Source organism: Siphateles boraxobius, unplaced genomic scaffold (genome assembly GCF_051911475.1).
Source record: "Siphateles boraxobius isolate OS27281-9 unplaced genomic scaffold, OSU_SipBor_1 9, whole genome shotgun sequence".
NCBI classification, from domain to species: Eukaryota; Metazoa; Chordata; class Actinopteri; order Cypriniformes; family Leuciscidae; genus Siphateles; species Siphateles boraxobius.
Window position 1 is genome coordinate 29,368,626 of NW_027509219.1, and position 18,001 is coordinate 29,386,626.

The window sequence follows — 18,001 nt, forward strand, 5'->3', positions numbered from 1 at the left end:
CAAGCCTGTTTGGTTTCCATAGGTTACAACGACGCTTTAAAACCTTTGATCAGACATGCAAACTTTTGGTAGAATTTACACTGTAAAAATAATAGAACAATAACTAATGAAATACTTATTTACAGTATTTTTGACAAGAGGCGCTATATTCATCATAGTGTAATTAACGTTAGTCAGTTTAATGAATTTTAAGTTGATATGCCCCCCAAACGGAATAAAAGTATTACTCCGTCTGGAGTAACTCCAACTGGGACAGCTGTTGCTAACAAAAGCTGGGAAACGGCCCTTACTGATGTTGTATTTGAGGAGGTAACGTTTACATATGAATGACGCTTAATAAACTGTCATGTTAAAACGTGTTTGAAATTTCTAACGTTAACGTTACTTAACTTTGCTCACCTTAATGTTGTTGTTGTTCTTCTTCTTCTGTTCTTTTTCTTATAAAACGTCAACTCTGTCCTTTCTCATCATTTACTCGCCATTATGTTGTTAGGCAGAATGACAGTCACGTATTCACTTTCATTGTATTTCAAAAAGGTTCAATGAAAGTGAATAGAGACTGATGCTCTCAGTGATAGATGTCCATCTGTTTTCGTGTATCCCTTTAAACAAAGAAATGCTCAATCTTATAGCAATAGCCAACCAGCCAGTGCACAGCTTAAACACTGCAGAATATAGAATTGCATCATCAGACAAAAAAAAGGTATTTTTTTCCTCATCTGAATCATCTGTGACTAGAATGACTGGAGGGCCAGTCTGTCTATGGTGCAGGCAGAGAGAGCCGAGGACGAACAGCTCATAAACGCCCTCCTGCAGGCCGTCCAACGGCCCCTGCGCAAGCTTTTCAGCGTGCTGTCCTGGGAGGACACTCTGGAAAAGGTTCCTGATCAAATTATATTTCATTAATGAAGTGATGAAATATAATTGAAATAAGAAATAAAGAAAAGAAATATTAGAATCAGTTGTCGTAAATAAACCAATCTTCTGTGACACAGATCAATGAACTGGGAAATCCAAAGACCAGGAAGACTAAAGATGGTCCCATGTTTTTTGAGGTGGGTATTGTTATTACCATGACAGATTGTAATCTCAGTATAGCATTCAAAAGAATGTATAGATTTTTATTTTAGATTCATAATCATAATTTTCATAATGTCTTTTGAGACCTTTAACCAGTTAGAAAGTTAAAATGACAAAATAATGTCAAATTATGTTGTCCATTTATGGTTTCAGTAATTTGTAATTTGTGCTTCTGTAGGTGACTGAACTTGCAAAGTCTATGATGGATGATGGAGAGGAAATTACTGTGGACCTGATGGCAAAATTAATAAAGTTCCAACTTCTGACCATAAAAAACAATGACATTGCAAGACGGGCTGCTGAGCAGAAGGTGAGAGCTTTTCACCATCACCTGAAGCATGTATTGCAATATATGTTGACTCATGTCATGGTTATTCTATTATTTCTCTTTATAATAAACAGATTGACACTTTATTTTTCTAATATGGTATACAACTGAAAGCTTTTAAGACTGATAACCAGATTGTGAACAATCATTTATGGAAAAAATACTATATTATGCAGCGGAGAATTACATTTACACGTAATATGTGATGACACAGATTTATTCTGCAAAATTCTAATCAAATATACTATGCAAACATTTTATCATACCTATGTTTTCTGATAAACAGTAACACAGAGTGTGTATATTTAAGGCTGTAGAGGAGAATGCTCATGTTAAAGCGGGCCTGAATTCTGCCAGCAAGGATCAGGGGGGTAAAGGAGCAGCAAAGGGGAAAAAAGCTGCTGAGCCTCCAGTTCCAACCAAAGACACCAAACTCAAACGCAGAGGGGAAGAGGAAAATACAATCAAATACATAGGTGAGGCCTGATCACAGTTACTTTACAGGTTAAAACTAGGAATCCAGTTACCAAAAAAAACATTGCTTCTGGTTGAATATCCTGGAAATAGATCAGATTTGAAAGTGATATGGGTTGCAAATAGTGTTTTAATATGGAGTTTAAACATATCTGTCCAGATGATGAGCCTGATGACGGGCCAGAGCACTACATCCTGATAGTGGGATTCTACCAACCTCATCTGATCTATGCACTGGACTCTCTGGGTATCCATGTGTCCAATGTTATAAAACTGAACTTAGAGAGAGAAGACGAATCAGAGGCAACAACGGAAACAGCGGCAGATGAGAACCATCAATCACCTGAAGATCAGGGCAAGTTACTAAGAATTTAATTGAATTTATTTCTTTCAAATTATATTAAATAGTGTATGCAGAATTTGCTGGATTTGATGTTTGAGATGTAGTTGTATTTGCACTCAAATTAGAAGGCTGAAGTTACATTTGTATACATACAAAATCAGGATTTAAAATCACCAATTTTTAACTTGTCCTGTGTTCAGAAGTTGAGATTCTTAAGCAAAGAAGGCAGCAGGAGCTAGATGTGTTCTGGGAGCAGTTGGATCAAGTCTTGAACAGTGGGAATATGGGATCCAGACTCAGTGATGTGGCCAGGTTGAACTATAGCGTGAAGAACCATTTGCTGCCGCAGGACAAAGACAATGCTGAAGAAATGGTGAACGTACAATTTCTTATACCACACTGCACTTTACTCAGAAATTTTGTCTTGTTTTTTAGTACAAATTTCTAAACATTCTTAAATCAAGATACACTGGAGAAGCAAAATTACTTAAGATATTAAATCTTACTTTCTGAAAAATGTATCCAAATGAAATGAGTTTATGCTTAAAACAAGAAAAAAAAATCTGCTGATAGGTTAAAAAATAAACTTAATTCGAAGGGAAAACAAGATTATTTTTCTTACCCCATTTGCAGATATTTTTGTTGTTGTTGTTTTAAGCAAAAACTAAATTTTGATTTTTTTTCAGAAAACAAAACTAAATATCTGATGTCATTATGCTTCTCAAGTAAAGGTGCACATAAGACACGTGATTCAGCTTTTATTTAGTGTGCTTACCCTCAGTTTCACAGACATGGTTTAAGCTAGTCCCAGACTAAAATGCATGTTTGAGCTGTTTTAACTGAAAGCAACATGCACTGACATATCTTAAAATATGTCAGTGCCATTTGTCTGCAGAAGTTTACATATTACATTATAGTACTATCATCCACTACTGTCTGTAGCTGGCGTTTGGAGCTGCTTTATTTGAGAGTGTGGCGTGTCTGGTGTACGACAGCCTGGACTGGAGGAGACAGTACAGCCATTATCTCAGCTGCATGAGGTTGATCCAGGTGCCTTTGGCCTGCAGATCCATCTCACAGTCCCGACCGCAGAGCTCCACTGAGGTACACGACTGCCTTTACTAATAGTAGTGCTGATTATATGCTAAATAAACTAGCCAGTGATTTTAAAAAAAAAGTTCCCCTGTAGTCAATCATTTTATCTCAATAAAACTAATCTTTGATCAGTAATATTACTACTTTAAAAAAAAAAATCCTTGAAAAAAATTCTTCATGCCTTAAATTAGCTTGAATGTAACTCTACACCCTCGCCTCACCCCGCCTCCACTTGTTCACACCAGCTCAGAGATCCACTGGTTGACGATCACATGTTGTCTTGATTGGTTAACAGGTAGTTTGTGACGTCAGAAACTCGATTTCAAACCATGTTTTTTGGGACTGTCGTTGGTTCACTGCTGTTTTAAGGAGAAAATACTCAGCAATGGTGTTGACTTGACATAAACAACATTAAAAGCTTGATTTTCACCACAGGGGGACTTTAATTTCAGAAGTGTATTGTGGCAGGATGTGCATGTTGGTTTCTTGGTGCTGATATTTATCATGGTTTGTGTTTTAGGTTGTACAAACTCCAAGGAAGAAAGTAGTGCCAGAGGAAGACCCTGGTACAAGACATGTTTCACTGATTCTTAGCTTTGGTTTTACCATTACATCCTTTACACACACACACACACACACACACACACACACACACACACACGCACGCACGCACGCACGCACGCACGCACGCACGCACGCACGCACGCACGCACGCACGCACGCACACACACACACACACACACACACACACACACACACACACACACACACACACACACACACACTCATATGTTGTGTTTTCATGTTTATGGGGACTTTCCATAGACATAATGGTTTTTATACTGTACAAACTGTATATTCTATCCACTTACACAAAACCTGCCTATTACAGAAAACTTTCTGCATATTTTCATTTTCAAAACACTGGTTTCCTCACGGGGACCAACTTAGCACTGGCTAAGAAAGGACGGTGTGGAGTTTGCATGTTTTCCCTGTGTGAGTTTGGGTTTCTTCCGGGTGCTCCAGTTTTCCCTACACAGTCCAAAGACATGCAGGTTAGGTAGATTGAACCAAATTGGCCCTATGAGTGTGTGTGACTGTCCCAGCATTCTCAGTGATGGAAGTCAGAAAGGGCATCCGGTGTAAAAGCTGTGCCAAATCCAATGTGTGTGTGCAAATAATTCAGATGAAGCGGACCCTGCAAATGAGCGGGACTAACACTAGGAAAATATATATTCAAAATAAGAGCACAAAATCCTGTGCTCAATCACATATATAGTTCTCTGTTGTGTCAGTGTGTGCTCCAAAACTGACGTCTTAAACTGACTCTTTGAGTTTCCTCAGCAGAGCCAGAGTCTCCTGTTCAAAGCACAGAGGTTGATATGAGATACTACTGTGACCTACTGGACAGGATTCCTTCTGAAATCACATCTGTATCTCTTTTATTGCATTGCATGCTGGAGCAGGTGAGGGAACTTTGTAGGATTCAATATAACCTTTAATTTAAAGAGATAGAAGACTGTTATCCTTAAACTGTATTCGCAACATGAGTGAACAGACTAAAGAGACAAAAATTGACATTTCTGTAAACAAGCTGTTAAGTTCTTTTAAAATTTGGCTGCTAAATTTGTCTCGTCTCTTCCTGTGTGATAGGTGGTGGCCTCAGAACAGGAAGTCAATGCAGGATCAGTTGATTCAGAGGAGCACTTTGAGAGAATAGACCAAGATCTAATCAGTTATATGCTTTCATCTGTGTTGAGTCTGCCACAGGATGAAGAAGACAAGAAGGTAAAATGCCTGCTCACACCAATGGTACAACAACAAAAGTCACTGGGTTTCTAAATCAAAATCAATCTATTGTTGCCATAATCTCTGTTTGTTTGATGGCAGGAACTCATGGAGGATCTTGGGATGCAGAAAAGCCCAATGAATGCAGATCAGAAACACCCTCTCTTGCTCAATCACCATGATGAGAGAGCAAGGAGACTCCTTCAGCTTCCTGTAAGCATGTGAATATGCAAACTGTTTCCCATAAATGCTTGAAAGCACACACAAATGTTTTATTCTGTACATTTGCCATCTTGGATACATTGATCATGTTTCAAACAAGCACATTTAACCTATAAACAGTATGTAAATGCAAACAACTGTTATATAAATAAAATCCTTATTCATATGTTGCAGATCCTGGATGGTTTTGATGTCGTCAAAATTGAAGCAGACATCATGAAGCAAAGCCTTGTGTGGACCAACCTGATGTTCAGACAGTCTGAGAGCACCACTGTTAGACTGGCCAGATCACAGGAGCTAATGCACTTCTGCACTGATGGTGAGAAACAAGGACAATGACTTGCTGTTTTAACTGGACCTATAGTCCAGTTTTCTTCCTAATGTAATGACTTAATGTGTATCTCCAGAGTCACTGAGCTGGTCTGAGCTACAGAGGCTTCTCCAGCTGTTTGTGTTTGAGAGCATGCTTTTGACAACAGTGGATGAGAATGGCTGTATTAAAAGATCTCAATCGAACCTTTCAAACCCCACACCATGGGGCAACCCTGTTGAATTCACCAAACACCTGTATTGGAGCAACAGCAGGACACCAGGTGTGAAACCAGCACAAGTTCATTCATTGCAAATCCCTTCAATTTCAAACCTATATTTTTAAAGCAGCGTTGAAGCCTTTAATTGTACACATCAGTTGTTTTATTTTTAAAGGATCAGCAAAAAACAATGCTGGGACTGACAAACCAACGGTATGATTGAAGTTTTGAAATAAAAAAGCTGAAATTTTAACGTTATACAAGTAAATTAAACATTTATCTTGACACTATCATTAACAAGTGATTGGTTTTTAATACCCTAATAACTTATATAGGATAATAAAGTAACTGTCACAGATCTCCAGAAGACCTTGATTCGTCAGCTGGGACACTGGAACTTTGTAGAGAAGCACAGTACTTCTGTTTTTCCCCAGGTACCCACCTTCAAATCTCAGCTTATAATATTTTTTGCAATATAATTATAATATAATATATAATTCTTTCAATATAATATTTTGAAAATCTATGAGAATGTTAATAATAATAAAAAAGACAAATGAGTAATCTCTTCTCATATTCAGGTCCTCCAGTCTGCATCTGAGACTTATAGATGTGTGGACACATTTCACTGTGCCAGAGACAATGCCACATATATCATCTGCCACAATCCCATGAGCCCTCAGAGGAGTTGCAAGGAATTCTGGGATACATCACTTCACACAGATGTGGGCTTCAGGTACAATTACCCAAGTCAATTTATTTCAACATTTATTTGCTTAACATTTTTTTTAATAAACATTTTTACATTATCAAAATGTAAAAGATTTACTTATGAATTTCATGTTTTCCTATATGTTGACAGTACTGGAATGAACTAAGAACAGTGAAATAATTATATTTAAAAAGAATTATATTTTGATATAATATAAAATAGTTTTATTATATTATATTATATTATATTACATTATATTATATTATATTATATTATATTATATTATATTATATTATATTATATTATATTATATTATATTATATTATATTATATTATATTATATTATATTATATTATATTATTCTTGTAGGGATTATTTGGAATATGTGGCAGACTCAATCAGTGAATGGACCAGACAGGAAGAGGAAAAATGGCAGATGGAGCAGGAGAAGAAAGAGGCGGAAAGAACTCCCATCCAAACCCCTTCAGAGGCTGACAGAAATACAGGCACGTCTATGAGCAGGATCATGTAGATAACATCAACATATCATACAGTATATGCAAATATGTTACTATGGATATAATGATGTGCATGTTTAAAATGTAATTTCTTTCTATTAGACTCTCCAGTGAAGTCCCCAATCTCAGACACCTTAGAACCATATATAAGAGAGGATTCTCTCAAAGTGAGCTGAGATGTTGATCGTAACATATAAATATTTTAGTTATACACATTTTCAGATTTCATGATTCTTACACTGGTCCTTTTTTCTGATGTATTTACTTTAGGCATGGAAAATGGACCAGGAGAGATTAAGGGAGGACGAGCAATCCAAAAAGACAAAGAAAGAAAAAGGAGGAAAAGCAACACCAAAAGTAGAAGAGAGAATTGACTCTGTAAAGGAGAACAAGAAGACTTCAGTGTCCTCAAGAAAGAGTAGAGACAACATGTCCAAAACACCTAGCTCAGCTACTAAAGACAAAACTAGAGATGTTCCAGAGGCGCCTGAAGAACCAGCAAATGAGAGAAAAACAGATGTCTGAAAATATATATAACCACATAAAATGCTTATAGTTTAGAATTGATGGTGCTCAGTTTGAAATTAATTGGCTAAATGTTTGTGTATTTCACATAGGTATTCACAGGCTACAGTTTAAATGGGAAACTGGTGCAGGTCACTGGCAAAGTTCAGTCTCTCTATCCCTGTGATGGAGGACAAATAGATGTGGAGAGTTTTCACTTCACACAAGGTTTGAGAAATCAAATATACATGCACAATATACATTTGCTTTTTTTAGAGCTTCTTGTACGTAAGTTTTGTTATTTTAGATCTTTTATACCTTAATTATATGATTGGTTTCCATCTTAAGGAATGACACAAGTGAAGGTTTGTGTGAAGAAGGATGGCCATCAGTTCTACACAAACATTTCAGAGAGAAAAAAAGAGGACAAACTAAAGGATTTTGACATGTTCACTAAACAAGGTAAGTGTCGCAAATGTAATGTAACGTAATTTAGCCAATTTCATTATGTAAAATCACTTATATATATTTTTTAATATTTACACATATTGTTTTGCCCAATTCAGTTAAACCAGGAGTCAAACCAGATTGTGAGACGGAGAAATATGGCTCTTTTTATGCTGTACTGGCCAATGGCATTCGACTCTCCTGCTGTCAGAGCAGCCCGAATAAAACAAAAATTCAAGCTCTCCAGCTCACTGTGCCTAGTGCCTTCTGTACAGACCAACAGGAACAGGTGATTGGACAAACAATAATAATGGAAAAATGTTGGTTAGTAAGGATTTACATTAGTTAGGTGTAAGTTAGTTTACCATGCAATTTATTTTAGGCTGATTATTATAACTAAATAGCGATTTTCTCTCTTACTAATGTTTCCTAGGTATCTGAGGTACGTTGTGAGCCGATGGACGATTCCTCTCCTCCACCATTTCTGAATCTACATGTATCTCTTCCCAATGGACTTATCCTACATTTTGATTTTGAGGACTCAGCAGGTGAGATATTTTCAATTTTTATAGATAAAAAGCTTGAGTACATAAAATTGCACCATAAGGTTCTTTCGATGCAGTACATTTTCATGTCTCTAAATTATTTCTTAATATAATGAATAAAAGAAGGCATTTATATTAGTTTTCTTTTATCATAAAATACAATTTTAAATAACTTAATAAAAGGAACTTTTGTGACTTGTCATGAAAATATATTTTGTAAACTGTCTATAAATGTAGAACCTGCCTTTAAGATTGAAGAATAGGCCTACCCTGTTTTAAGCACAGAGAGCCGCTGTAAGGTCATATCTGTGTTTTTTTAGATGGGGAATCTAGTAGTGTCAGATCTCTTCTGATACGACAGAGATTTTATAATGCTGGGTCTAGTTCAGACATGACCCCAGACTTCAGCACACACACTGAGGTCTCCAGGGTCATCACGGGCACAGGGACTGTCATCAAACACAAGAGAGATGGATCTACTGAGGTTTTCACATAAACACACGATTACACGTCAAAATGCACTTTTTTGCTATATAATACAGATAATATAGCACAAAAAGCACTCTCCTAATGAAGTCATGACCTCAGTGGAAGTATACAGTATATACAGTATGTGTGTATGTTTCAGGTCCTGTTTGCCGACGGAACAGTCAGTATGAGTCCAGACTCTCGACCAGTGTGTGTGCTGGTTCTACACAGGACCTTAAAGGAGGCAGAGCCTATCAAAGAGCTGACAGTGGACACCAAAGACACTAAAGACAAGAAAGGTAACAATTAGCAAACACATGTACACACCTCTTCGAATACTGTAAACCTCTATGGATACTGAATTATTTATTCACACTATGTATCCACTACCATTCAAAAGTTTGTGGTTGGTGGTTGCCATTTATTTTATCAAAATATTAAAAACAGTAATGTTAAATATGATTACAAGTTAAGCTAACTGTTTTATATTTTAATATATTTTAAAATGTAACTTATTTCTGTGTTGACAAAGCTGAATATTCAGCATCATTACAACAGTGTTCAGTGTAAAACGATCCTTCAGAAATCATTCTAAAATGCTGATTTGCTGCTCAAGAAACATTTCTTATTATTATCATTGTTGAAAACAGTTGTGCGGCTTAATAGTTTTCTGTAAACCATGATGCATTTTATATAGTAATGAGCAGAAAGCTGAAAAAGAACAGCATTTATTTGTATGTTTATTTATAAATGTCTTTACTGTCACTTTTGATAAATTTAATGCATCCTTGCTAAATAAAAGTGTCAATTGCTTTAAAAAAGAAAGAATATTACTGACCCCAAACATTTGAACGGTGTACATGAATGAAATGTCCTCTTAAACCATACACTGTACAATGTCTTTTGTGGTTCACAGGCAAGGCTGATTCTAAGGTAAATATAGAGGATAAGCAACACATCTCTATAGAAAATGAAAAACCGAAAAACTCTGTTGAGATTACTGGAGGCTCTTGGACCACCACCACCCCCTCTGGCCTTAGAGTTGCCTCTGTGGCAGGGAAGGAAGTCCAAGTACAGCCGATACTGGCCTATCATGCTACAGATCCCTTTAGTGGGACAGTGAGTGCCACGTCAATTAAAACTAACATCTTCTGTGTCAATAGAATACAGTATGTATTCATACAGTATATACAAATGTTTCATGTATAGGTTGTGGTCACAAGAGAGGACAAAATGTTGTCTGTGTTGAAGAAAGATGGAACCATGATAGTAGATCACGCAGATGGAACACGTATAACCACTTTCTACCAGCAGGGGGAGCTACAACAACAACAACAACAACTGCTCCCAGGTGCAAGAGTCGTCATGCTGTACTATCACAAATAGTTCATACAGTCTCGTCAGTAAGTAAGAGTTTAAAATCTGATTTCAGGAGAAACCCTGGTTAGGGTGGAGAAAGCTGATTTTGCAACGGTAATAATGAACTGTGAGAGAAGAACATGTGATGTTTTTTTCGGGGATGGCTCTTCAATCAGCGCAACTGCTAATGGATCATATAAAGTAAGAAGATGGATGGAAGAATATCTGTGAGATTATATATATGTGTGAACATCATTTGTAAATCCTCTCTCTGTCACTTTAATGTAGATTTCTCCTCGTGATGGTGGTGTCCTCCATATTGATAAGGATGGTGGAGCAGTGTACACATCTCATCAGCCTAAAGGGGGACCGGAGAAAGACCCACCAGGCCAATATGTAATGAACCACGGAGCAGATGTCCTCTGTCACGTGACGGACCCCAAGGGGAACTACTTTCAAGTACTTTCCATGATAATGTCATATTAATACTTATAGTAAACATAAAAGCCCGGTTTCACAGGCAGGGCTTAGATTTAAACAGGATTAGGCCTTAGATTAGTTAGGGCATTTAAGTAGCTTTTATAAACATGCCCAATATAAGACATTACTGGTATGCATCTTGAGACAAAACAATGGCACTGACATATTTTAAGATGTGCCAGTGCAAGTTGCTTTCACAGCTCAAACATGCATTTTAGTCAGGAAACCGTGGGGCAAATGTCTCACATTTTTTATTTGATACGATATTAATCATTTTAGGTTACGCATGATCATGGAAAACACATCAAAAAAAGTGACAAGGTGTTAAATATTTTGAGTTGGCTTTTATTTTTAAATTTTGTTATGCGCTTTTCTAGTATTCTATATAGAGGGAATGCGCATGACGTCACCGTCAGCTGGAGTGATTGAGGCCACGCGAACTGAGTGGCAAAAAGACTGAGCGACAGCATTGGTTTTCAGCGTGAATGCCGTGAAAAACACAAAAAACACATCTAAAACGGGAACGAGCTTTGCGATTGACTGTACAACTACATTTGACAAGAAATCTGAGGTATATTTTTACAGACTGCCGAAAGCTACAGAACAGAGAAGCAAATAGATCGCTGCAATTCATAGAAACAACTGGACAACAGGCAGGGAAAGGTGGATTTGCAGTTATCATTTTTGTGTCAATATGCTGAATTTAGTGGTAAAATCATTCTCTATATATTGTATTGTTATATATTGCAGTGACAACTCATCAATCAAATATTTACCACTGTATATTCTGTATAATTTGACATTTTTAAATAAACACTGACAAAAAACTATACAAGTTTTAAGTCTAGACGATATGATATATATAACATTGATATAAGTGATAACCTGGATTTAGACCTGCCTATATTGTATTTATATAAAGCGTTCACAGGCAAATTTGCTGTAACGTTATGTATTTCCCCGGTGTCAAAATCAGGCACATATAAATGTCAGGAAACACGATTCCTGGCTGCATGTCAATATCCATGGATCACTGATCTTTAGTAAGTTGTAAGGAACACTATATTGAGTCCAATCTTTAGTTTAAACTGATAATCGTTTGTTTTACTTGCGTTTTCGCAGTTTCCCCTATTAAATCCAGTCACGCAGCTGTTCTTCTGCCACTCAGTCCGGCTGAGGGGGCGTGTTCCGGCGGGAAAGTGACGTTAATGCATTCCCTCTATAGTATTGTAATTTATTTTAAATCAGTTTTAGTCATTTTAGTTCTTGCCAAGACAACATTTTTAACTTTCATTAAGGTTTTCAAGTTAAAGTATTTCATCTACTATTTATGTTTTTTTTTCTTTATTTCAGCTTCATTTTTAATAATGGGAAACAATTTTTTATATTTTTAACAGACTCTTGTATCCTAGTCATTCTAAATAAAAACCCAGAACATGTTAATGCTGTGCACAGGTGCATGCAGATAGTCAGATCACCGTCACGAGTAACAGATCAGAAATGAGAGAGACAGAAACCGAGCTCCAACAGAATGCTGGCTCTAGAACACATCCACCCAGGTAAGTCCCTCAGAAAACACACCCAAGGTCACTTCAAATTAAAGGGATAGTCCACCCAAAAATTACATTGGTAACCAAACATTTTATGGTCTCCATTCCTATACTATGGAAAACAATGTGGACCAGCAACTGTTTGGTTACCAACATAAATTTTGGAACTTCATACAGGTTTAGAGCAACTTGAGAGTGTGTAAATTACGACAGGATTTTCATTTTTTTGGTGAACTACCCCATTAAAGATCAGCAGATTTTCTTAAGAGATTATTAATGGCTAAAGACTAGACATGAAACTAGAACAGCTGTGTTGGAAATCAGGAACTACAGTTTGAGGTAATTTTAGAAAAATATTGGCTGTAGAATGCAGTGACGTACCGACCAGTCAGAATTGGGTATTTGTTATTTTATCTAATGTTGACTTTTCCCTCTGGGGTCTTTCGGTCCAAATGGACCCGACGCATTTAAATAATTTTTTTTTTTTAAATCATAGCTTCATCGGAATGGTCTGAAATTTGGTGAATTTTTTGGTACTTGGTATATGAACATCCAAAAAAATTGGGGACAGGATTTGAATAATCTAAGTGGTTGTAAAAAAAATTGTCACACTCAGGACCTTCGGGTCCAAATGGACCCGGATAGGAAATCAATGGCAAATTGGCAAAAATGTGAAAATACCGAGTTTTTTTGTGCGTACAATCTACAAATCAGCCACGATCCAGAAAAAAAGTATACAACAGTGAAGGGGTGAATCTATAAAACATCAAGAGTGCAAAACAGACACATCCACACACAGACACACACAAACACACTTTTGTACATAAACAAACCAATAAATTCAGATTACCTATGTGTTTTGCATTTTTAAAATGCTCAGTTTGTCCACCAGATGGCCAGATGGCATCCATCTCATTTCAAAAATTGCTTTCATGAGGTCTAGGCTTGACTCTAAAATGAAATACAGCTTTAAAAAAAAAAATTTTTTTTTAAATAATTTTCTATTATATTCAATTGGGGGGAAATGGGTCATATTTATTGCATAAATATTAATTATAAATCATAAAATTCTCAAAACACCAACAAAGAAAAGAAAAAATATTATAAAAAACAAGTAAAAAAAAAATATGATTTTCTTTTAATAAATATGAATCCCACCCTTCCGGCCCATTTGGACCCGAAGGTCCTGAGTGTGACTCTGAAATGAAGGACCCCAATGTAGTTATTTTATGTAATGCTTATGTTGTCACTCACAGATCTGTTGTGCGATCATTGGCTTTTCTCTGTGTCCATAAACAGTACCGTACAAATGTTTAGGCCACAAGAAAAATATATTTAAAACAGTAAGATTTTTTTGAAAAGAAATGATCACTTTTATTCAGCAAGGATGCTTTAAATTGGCCCAAAGTGACAGTAAAGACATTTATCATTTCAAATACATTTCTATTTCAAATAAACGCTGTTCTTTTGAACCTTCATCAAAGAATACTGAAAAAGTATTCACACATTCCACAAAAATATTAAGTACCCTTTTCCTTAAAGTTAATAAGAATGTAATCAAATCAAATCAGCCTATTAGAATGATTTCTGACGGATCATGTGACACTGAAGACTGGTGTAATGATGCTGAAAATTCAGCTTTGCCATCACAGGAATAAATTACATTCAAAAATATATTTTGGTAATATTGGAGGTAATATTTCACAATATTACGGTTTTTACTATATTTTGTTTAAATAAATGCAGCCTTGTTGAGCATACGAGAGTTGTTTTGAGTCTTACCGTATTCAAACTTTTGAACAGTAGTGTATTTACTTAAACAAATTACATTGCATTTTATTTGCATTTCAAGTGAAGAATGAAAAACCGACTTGTTACTTTTTCTTCGGGTGTCATTTTGAGGTTGTTTGTGGTACATGAGAACGGTTCAGCCTCAGAGCTGCTGAGAGCACAAGATATGGAAGATCTCCTACAGAAGGCTTACTGTGACTCTTCTATCGCCGTTCTCACTGACCCACTACCAGACCCACCACGTGAGGACAGTTTCCATTCTTCCTGTGCATGATGTTGCCTGTAGAGCCTGTATTTTTAACATCAATCCATTTGAAATGTTGTTTAAAGCAAGTTTGCATTAACGCAGCAAGTAAAATATCTCAATTATTGTTCTTCTGCATTGATATCTCTTCAGAATCATTTGGCATCACACTACTAAGGCCCTGCCCAGAGATCAGCACTCATTGGCTCTCATCCAACCAAGATGATGACATCATTCCCACCAACCTCAAATCCAGGAAATGGGAGTCATTCCCTGCATCTGAGGTAATTCGTAATCTTTAGGTGTTCCATCTTAGATGGAAGAAGACATCTTCTTTCAGTGTTAACTTTGGCACAAACAACCAGTATGTTTTATATTGTCAAAACAAATCCATATTAAATATCCCTTTTTTTCAGCTCCCAAACCTATTTGGAAATGCCTATGTGTTTAAATATGCAGTTTAGTTTGAATCATTTATGATGCCTTGATGATTTGTTTCCATCTCTGGTGCTTAGAAGAAGACTCCAGGCCCCCCTTTTGGGACCACTCTCGGTTGTAGTCTCGAGTTAAAGGAGAAATCCTTGAAGTCTTGTTCCATCCGCATTCAACCGGTTTTGGAGTGCCCTGACGTGCTGCTGGTGCGTCAGATTACCCAGCACCCACCTGTCACTGAACCACTGCGCAGGAAACTACAAGACAAAGTCAAGGTGCTCGAATTCCTGTCACAAAGTTAACCCTTTTTAACCTTCCTGTGTTAATATAGTGTGTCGTTAAAACCACAATATTACCAGACCTCAGTGGTGTTCTCTTTTCACTTCCCTTCAACCTACTTTGTTCGTCAACTGACCAGTTACTAAATGTAATTTTAAAAAACAATGTACGCAGTGGTTTGATTTAAACATTTATAACCATACCTATTTATACATTACTATTTTCCCAGATGGTAGAAATAAAAAACTGACCTAAATATGTTGAAAACAGTGTGGCTAAATAAAATCGGTTTTGGTCAAACCTTCAAATGCCAAAATATTTTATAAAATGTACTTTAAGGGTCAAGAAAATACCATTTCCAATCTTAAAATACATTCAGGGTAAATGCAAAATGTTTATATATATATATATATATATATATATATTGAACAATTTTAATATATTTAAACTGACAATATATAAAAAATATATTTAAAAAATATAGTTTTGGCTATTTTGAAATATATTTCATATATATACTGTAAATATATTTGCTCTGTGGGTTTAATCAAACAGGCATATTTGGAGCAGCTGCTACAGAGAGAGAATGAATGGGAGAAGATGCAGTTGAAGGACCTTCGGACAGCAGAGGAAAAGGTTCATCAGAATGATCTACTGCAGCGTGTACTGGTCAGACAAGATCCAACGTCATATTCTTAAATTAATTACTGAAATTCACATGTCTGTATGCTAGTCTGGCTTAAATACATTTAAACTTTATGCTTGTTTTAGTCCCTGTCTGATGCTGTAGATCCTCAGGTTGAAATGGAGATAAAGCCTCTTTCAGGTGAGAACATTTATTTATTAGAACATACATTCTAAATATTTTATTATAAAATAATATTTATTGTTTAAAAAAGAGGTTAAAGGTATAGTCCACCCAACATCATTTATTCAACCCTAATTTGTTCTAAACCTGTTTGAGCTTCCTTCTTCTGTTTAACACAAAAGAAAATATTTTGAAGAATGCTGATATCCAAATAGTTCCTGGTCCCCATTGACTTCCATAGTATTTTTTCTCTATACTATGGAAGTCAATGGGGACCAGCAACTGTCTTTATTTATGTTCAACAGAAGAAAGAACTTCATACAGGTTTGGAACAACATGAGAGTCAGTAAATGATTATTTAATCATTCATTTATGGTTTAACCCATCGATGCACGGATTATTGAATTACAATATTTTAAAATTAATTTTTATATCAAAAATAATAATCATCAAAAATAATCCACAATTTTGTTTAAATTATGAGTTTGGAGTGTTAAAGATGCTGGTGGCTCTGCAATATTAAATGGCAATAAAAAAGTAAATATATGATTTTTATCTCTGATAAGCTCTGTCACTGGTTTTTGTTCCTGTTCCAGCTGATGTGGTGTCTCTCTATACTCAAGCAGTGCGAGCGGCTCAACATCCCCACAAGCTACAGGAAAAGACAGAACAGAAAGTTTTGTTGTAAGTTGTATTGTTCAGTATTCACTCATCTTATCTACAAATGTAATTTCTGTAAATCTAGACCAGAATGAGAGTTATTATAAAAACATGCTTATCACTCAACATTTTAGTGGGTAAATTTGCTAAGCCAATGGGTTAAAATTCATAGATAGGAATAGAGCACAGATCAAATGCGACTGAACGTGGGAAAGTGTGTGGTGACTAAGTAGACTTGTACGGTTTGCTTTCAACTTCTGCTTTAACAGTGGCAGTAAAACGAAGCAAAAGTCAGTGTGGAAAAACAGGGTTAATCAAAACAGGTAAAAAGTTATTCTGTTTGAACGGTTTTGGTTTTAGAAGCTCAAAGCAGGTGATGCATAGATGTTTTGTTTGTCCAACCTGCAGGCAAGAACTTCAGGAGCAGAAAAGACACCGTAACGCACTCAGACACCATATTGTTACTCCATACTTTCACCCTGAGCTGAAGGAAACTGCACTCTTTACAGATGAGGCTAGTACCACCATATGAATATTTAATCGTAATCATTTTATCTGATTGTCTTTATAATTTTTTATTTTTAAATATTGTTTATTTAGAGCAGGGATTCCCAAACTTGTTTGCCAGTCAAACCCCTTTGACGTAAAATATGTACTCAAAAAATTTGCAATATTTACAAAAATTTTAAATGTTGCCTTGGTAATAAAATGAAATGTTTAAGTTGAAGCACTAAAATTATTAACTGGAAATAAATAAAAAGTAAAACTGAAACAAGAATAAATTAAACCTAACCATTAGAATCACAAAGGCATATAATGAAATTACTACAAATTAAACTAAAATTGTGAAAACTAAAAATGTAAAAAGATAATTCAAATTATTAATGAAAACCTATAATAAAAAGTAAAATAAAGCTGCTTGAAGTTCATCCTGACATTTTAACTTATTTCAGTATATCTCATATTTTTAAGAGATTTATTTTGAATGTTTGTATTCAAAAGTGATATATTTTCATTTTTAAGATTGAATTATTTACTGTCATTAAATGGGTGTGCACGGAAACTCTTAGTAAGCTACATGTGATAACGAATGATTTAGCAGATGTCACATAAAAACTGCACTTGCTCAGCTTTGTAAACAAGTCTGTGTGCTCATGAAGATGTGCTCATTTTAAAATTGCAATTAAAATCACAAATGATCACCTTTCAGTGATGGCAATATTTTTTTATAATCTCAGACTCAGTGGACAAACTTTATGTGGTAAAACATTATTTCTGTAAATGATACACCTGTAGCAGAAAGGCCTGATAAGCATCAGTGTTTGAAACAAGGAAATCCCCTCA

The 18,001-nt window shown here is 35.7% G+C and overlaps 1 protein-coding gene across 1 annotated transcript; it reads left to right on the top strand.

The window, feature by feature from the left end:
* The first annotated feature begins 46 nt into the window (after window positions 1-46).
* On the top strand, window positions 47-17,866 carry spag17 (sperm associated antigen 17). Its single transcript, XM_077224196.1, has 39 exons — window positions 47-309; window positions 739-879; window positions 996-1,055; window positions 1,259-1,390; window positions 1,719-1,884; window positions 2,043-2,237; window positions 2,426-2,604; window positions 3,168-3,329; window positions 3,841-3,886; window positions 4,668-4,786; window positions 4,974-5,108; window positions 5,211-5,321; window positions 5,505-5,649; window positions 5,738-5,923; window positions 6,036-6,073; window positions 6,196-6,294; window positions 6,442-6,596; window positions 6,942-7,078; window positions 7,193-7,257; window positions 7,361-7,609; window positions 7,708-7,822; window positions 7,943-8,056; window positions 8,161-8,330; window positions 8,475-8,589; window positions 8,907-9,070; window positions 9,215-9,353; window positions 9,971-10,173; window positions 10,264-10,405; window positions 10,487-10,614; window positions 10,702-10,872; window positions 12,349-12,452; window positions 14,346-14,476; window positions 14,632-14,762; window positions 14,994-15,185; window positions 15,745-15,858; window positions 15,961-16,015; window positions 16,594-16,681; window positions 16,927-16,980; window positions 17,066-17,866. The coding sequence occupies exons 1-39, from the start codon at window positions 199-201 to the stop codon at window positions 17,187-17,189; spliced, it is 5,085 nt and encodes a 1,694-aa protein (XP_077080311.1). The 5' UTR covers window positions 47-198; the 3' UTR covers window positions 17,190-17,866.
* Window positions 17,867-18,001: the final 135 nt, after the last annotated feature.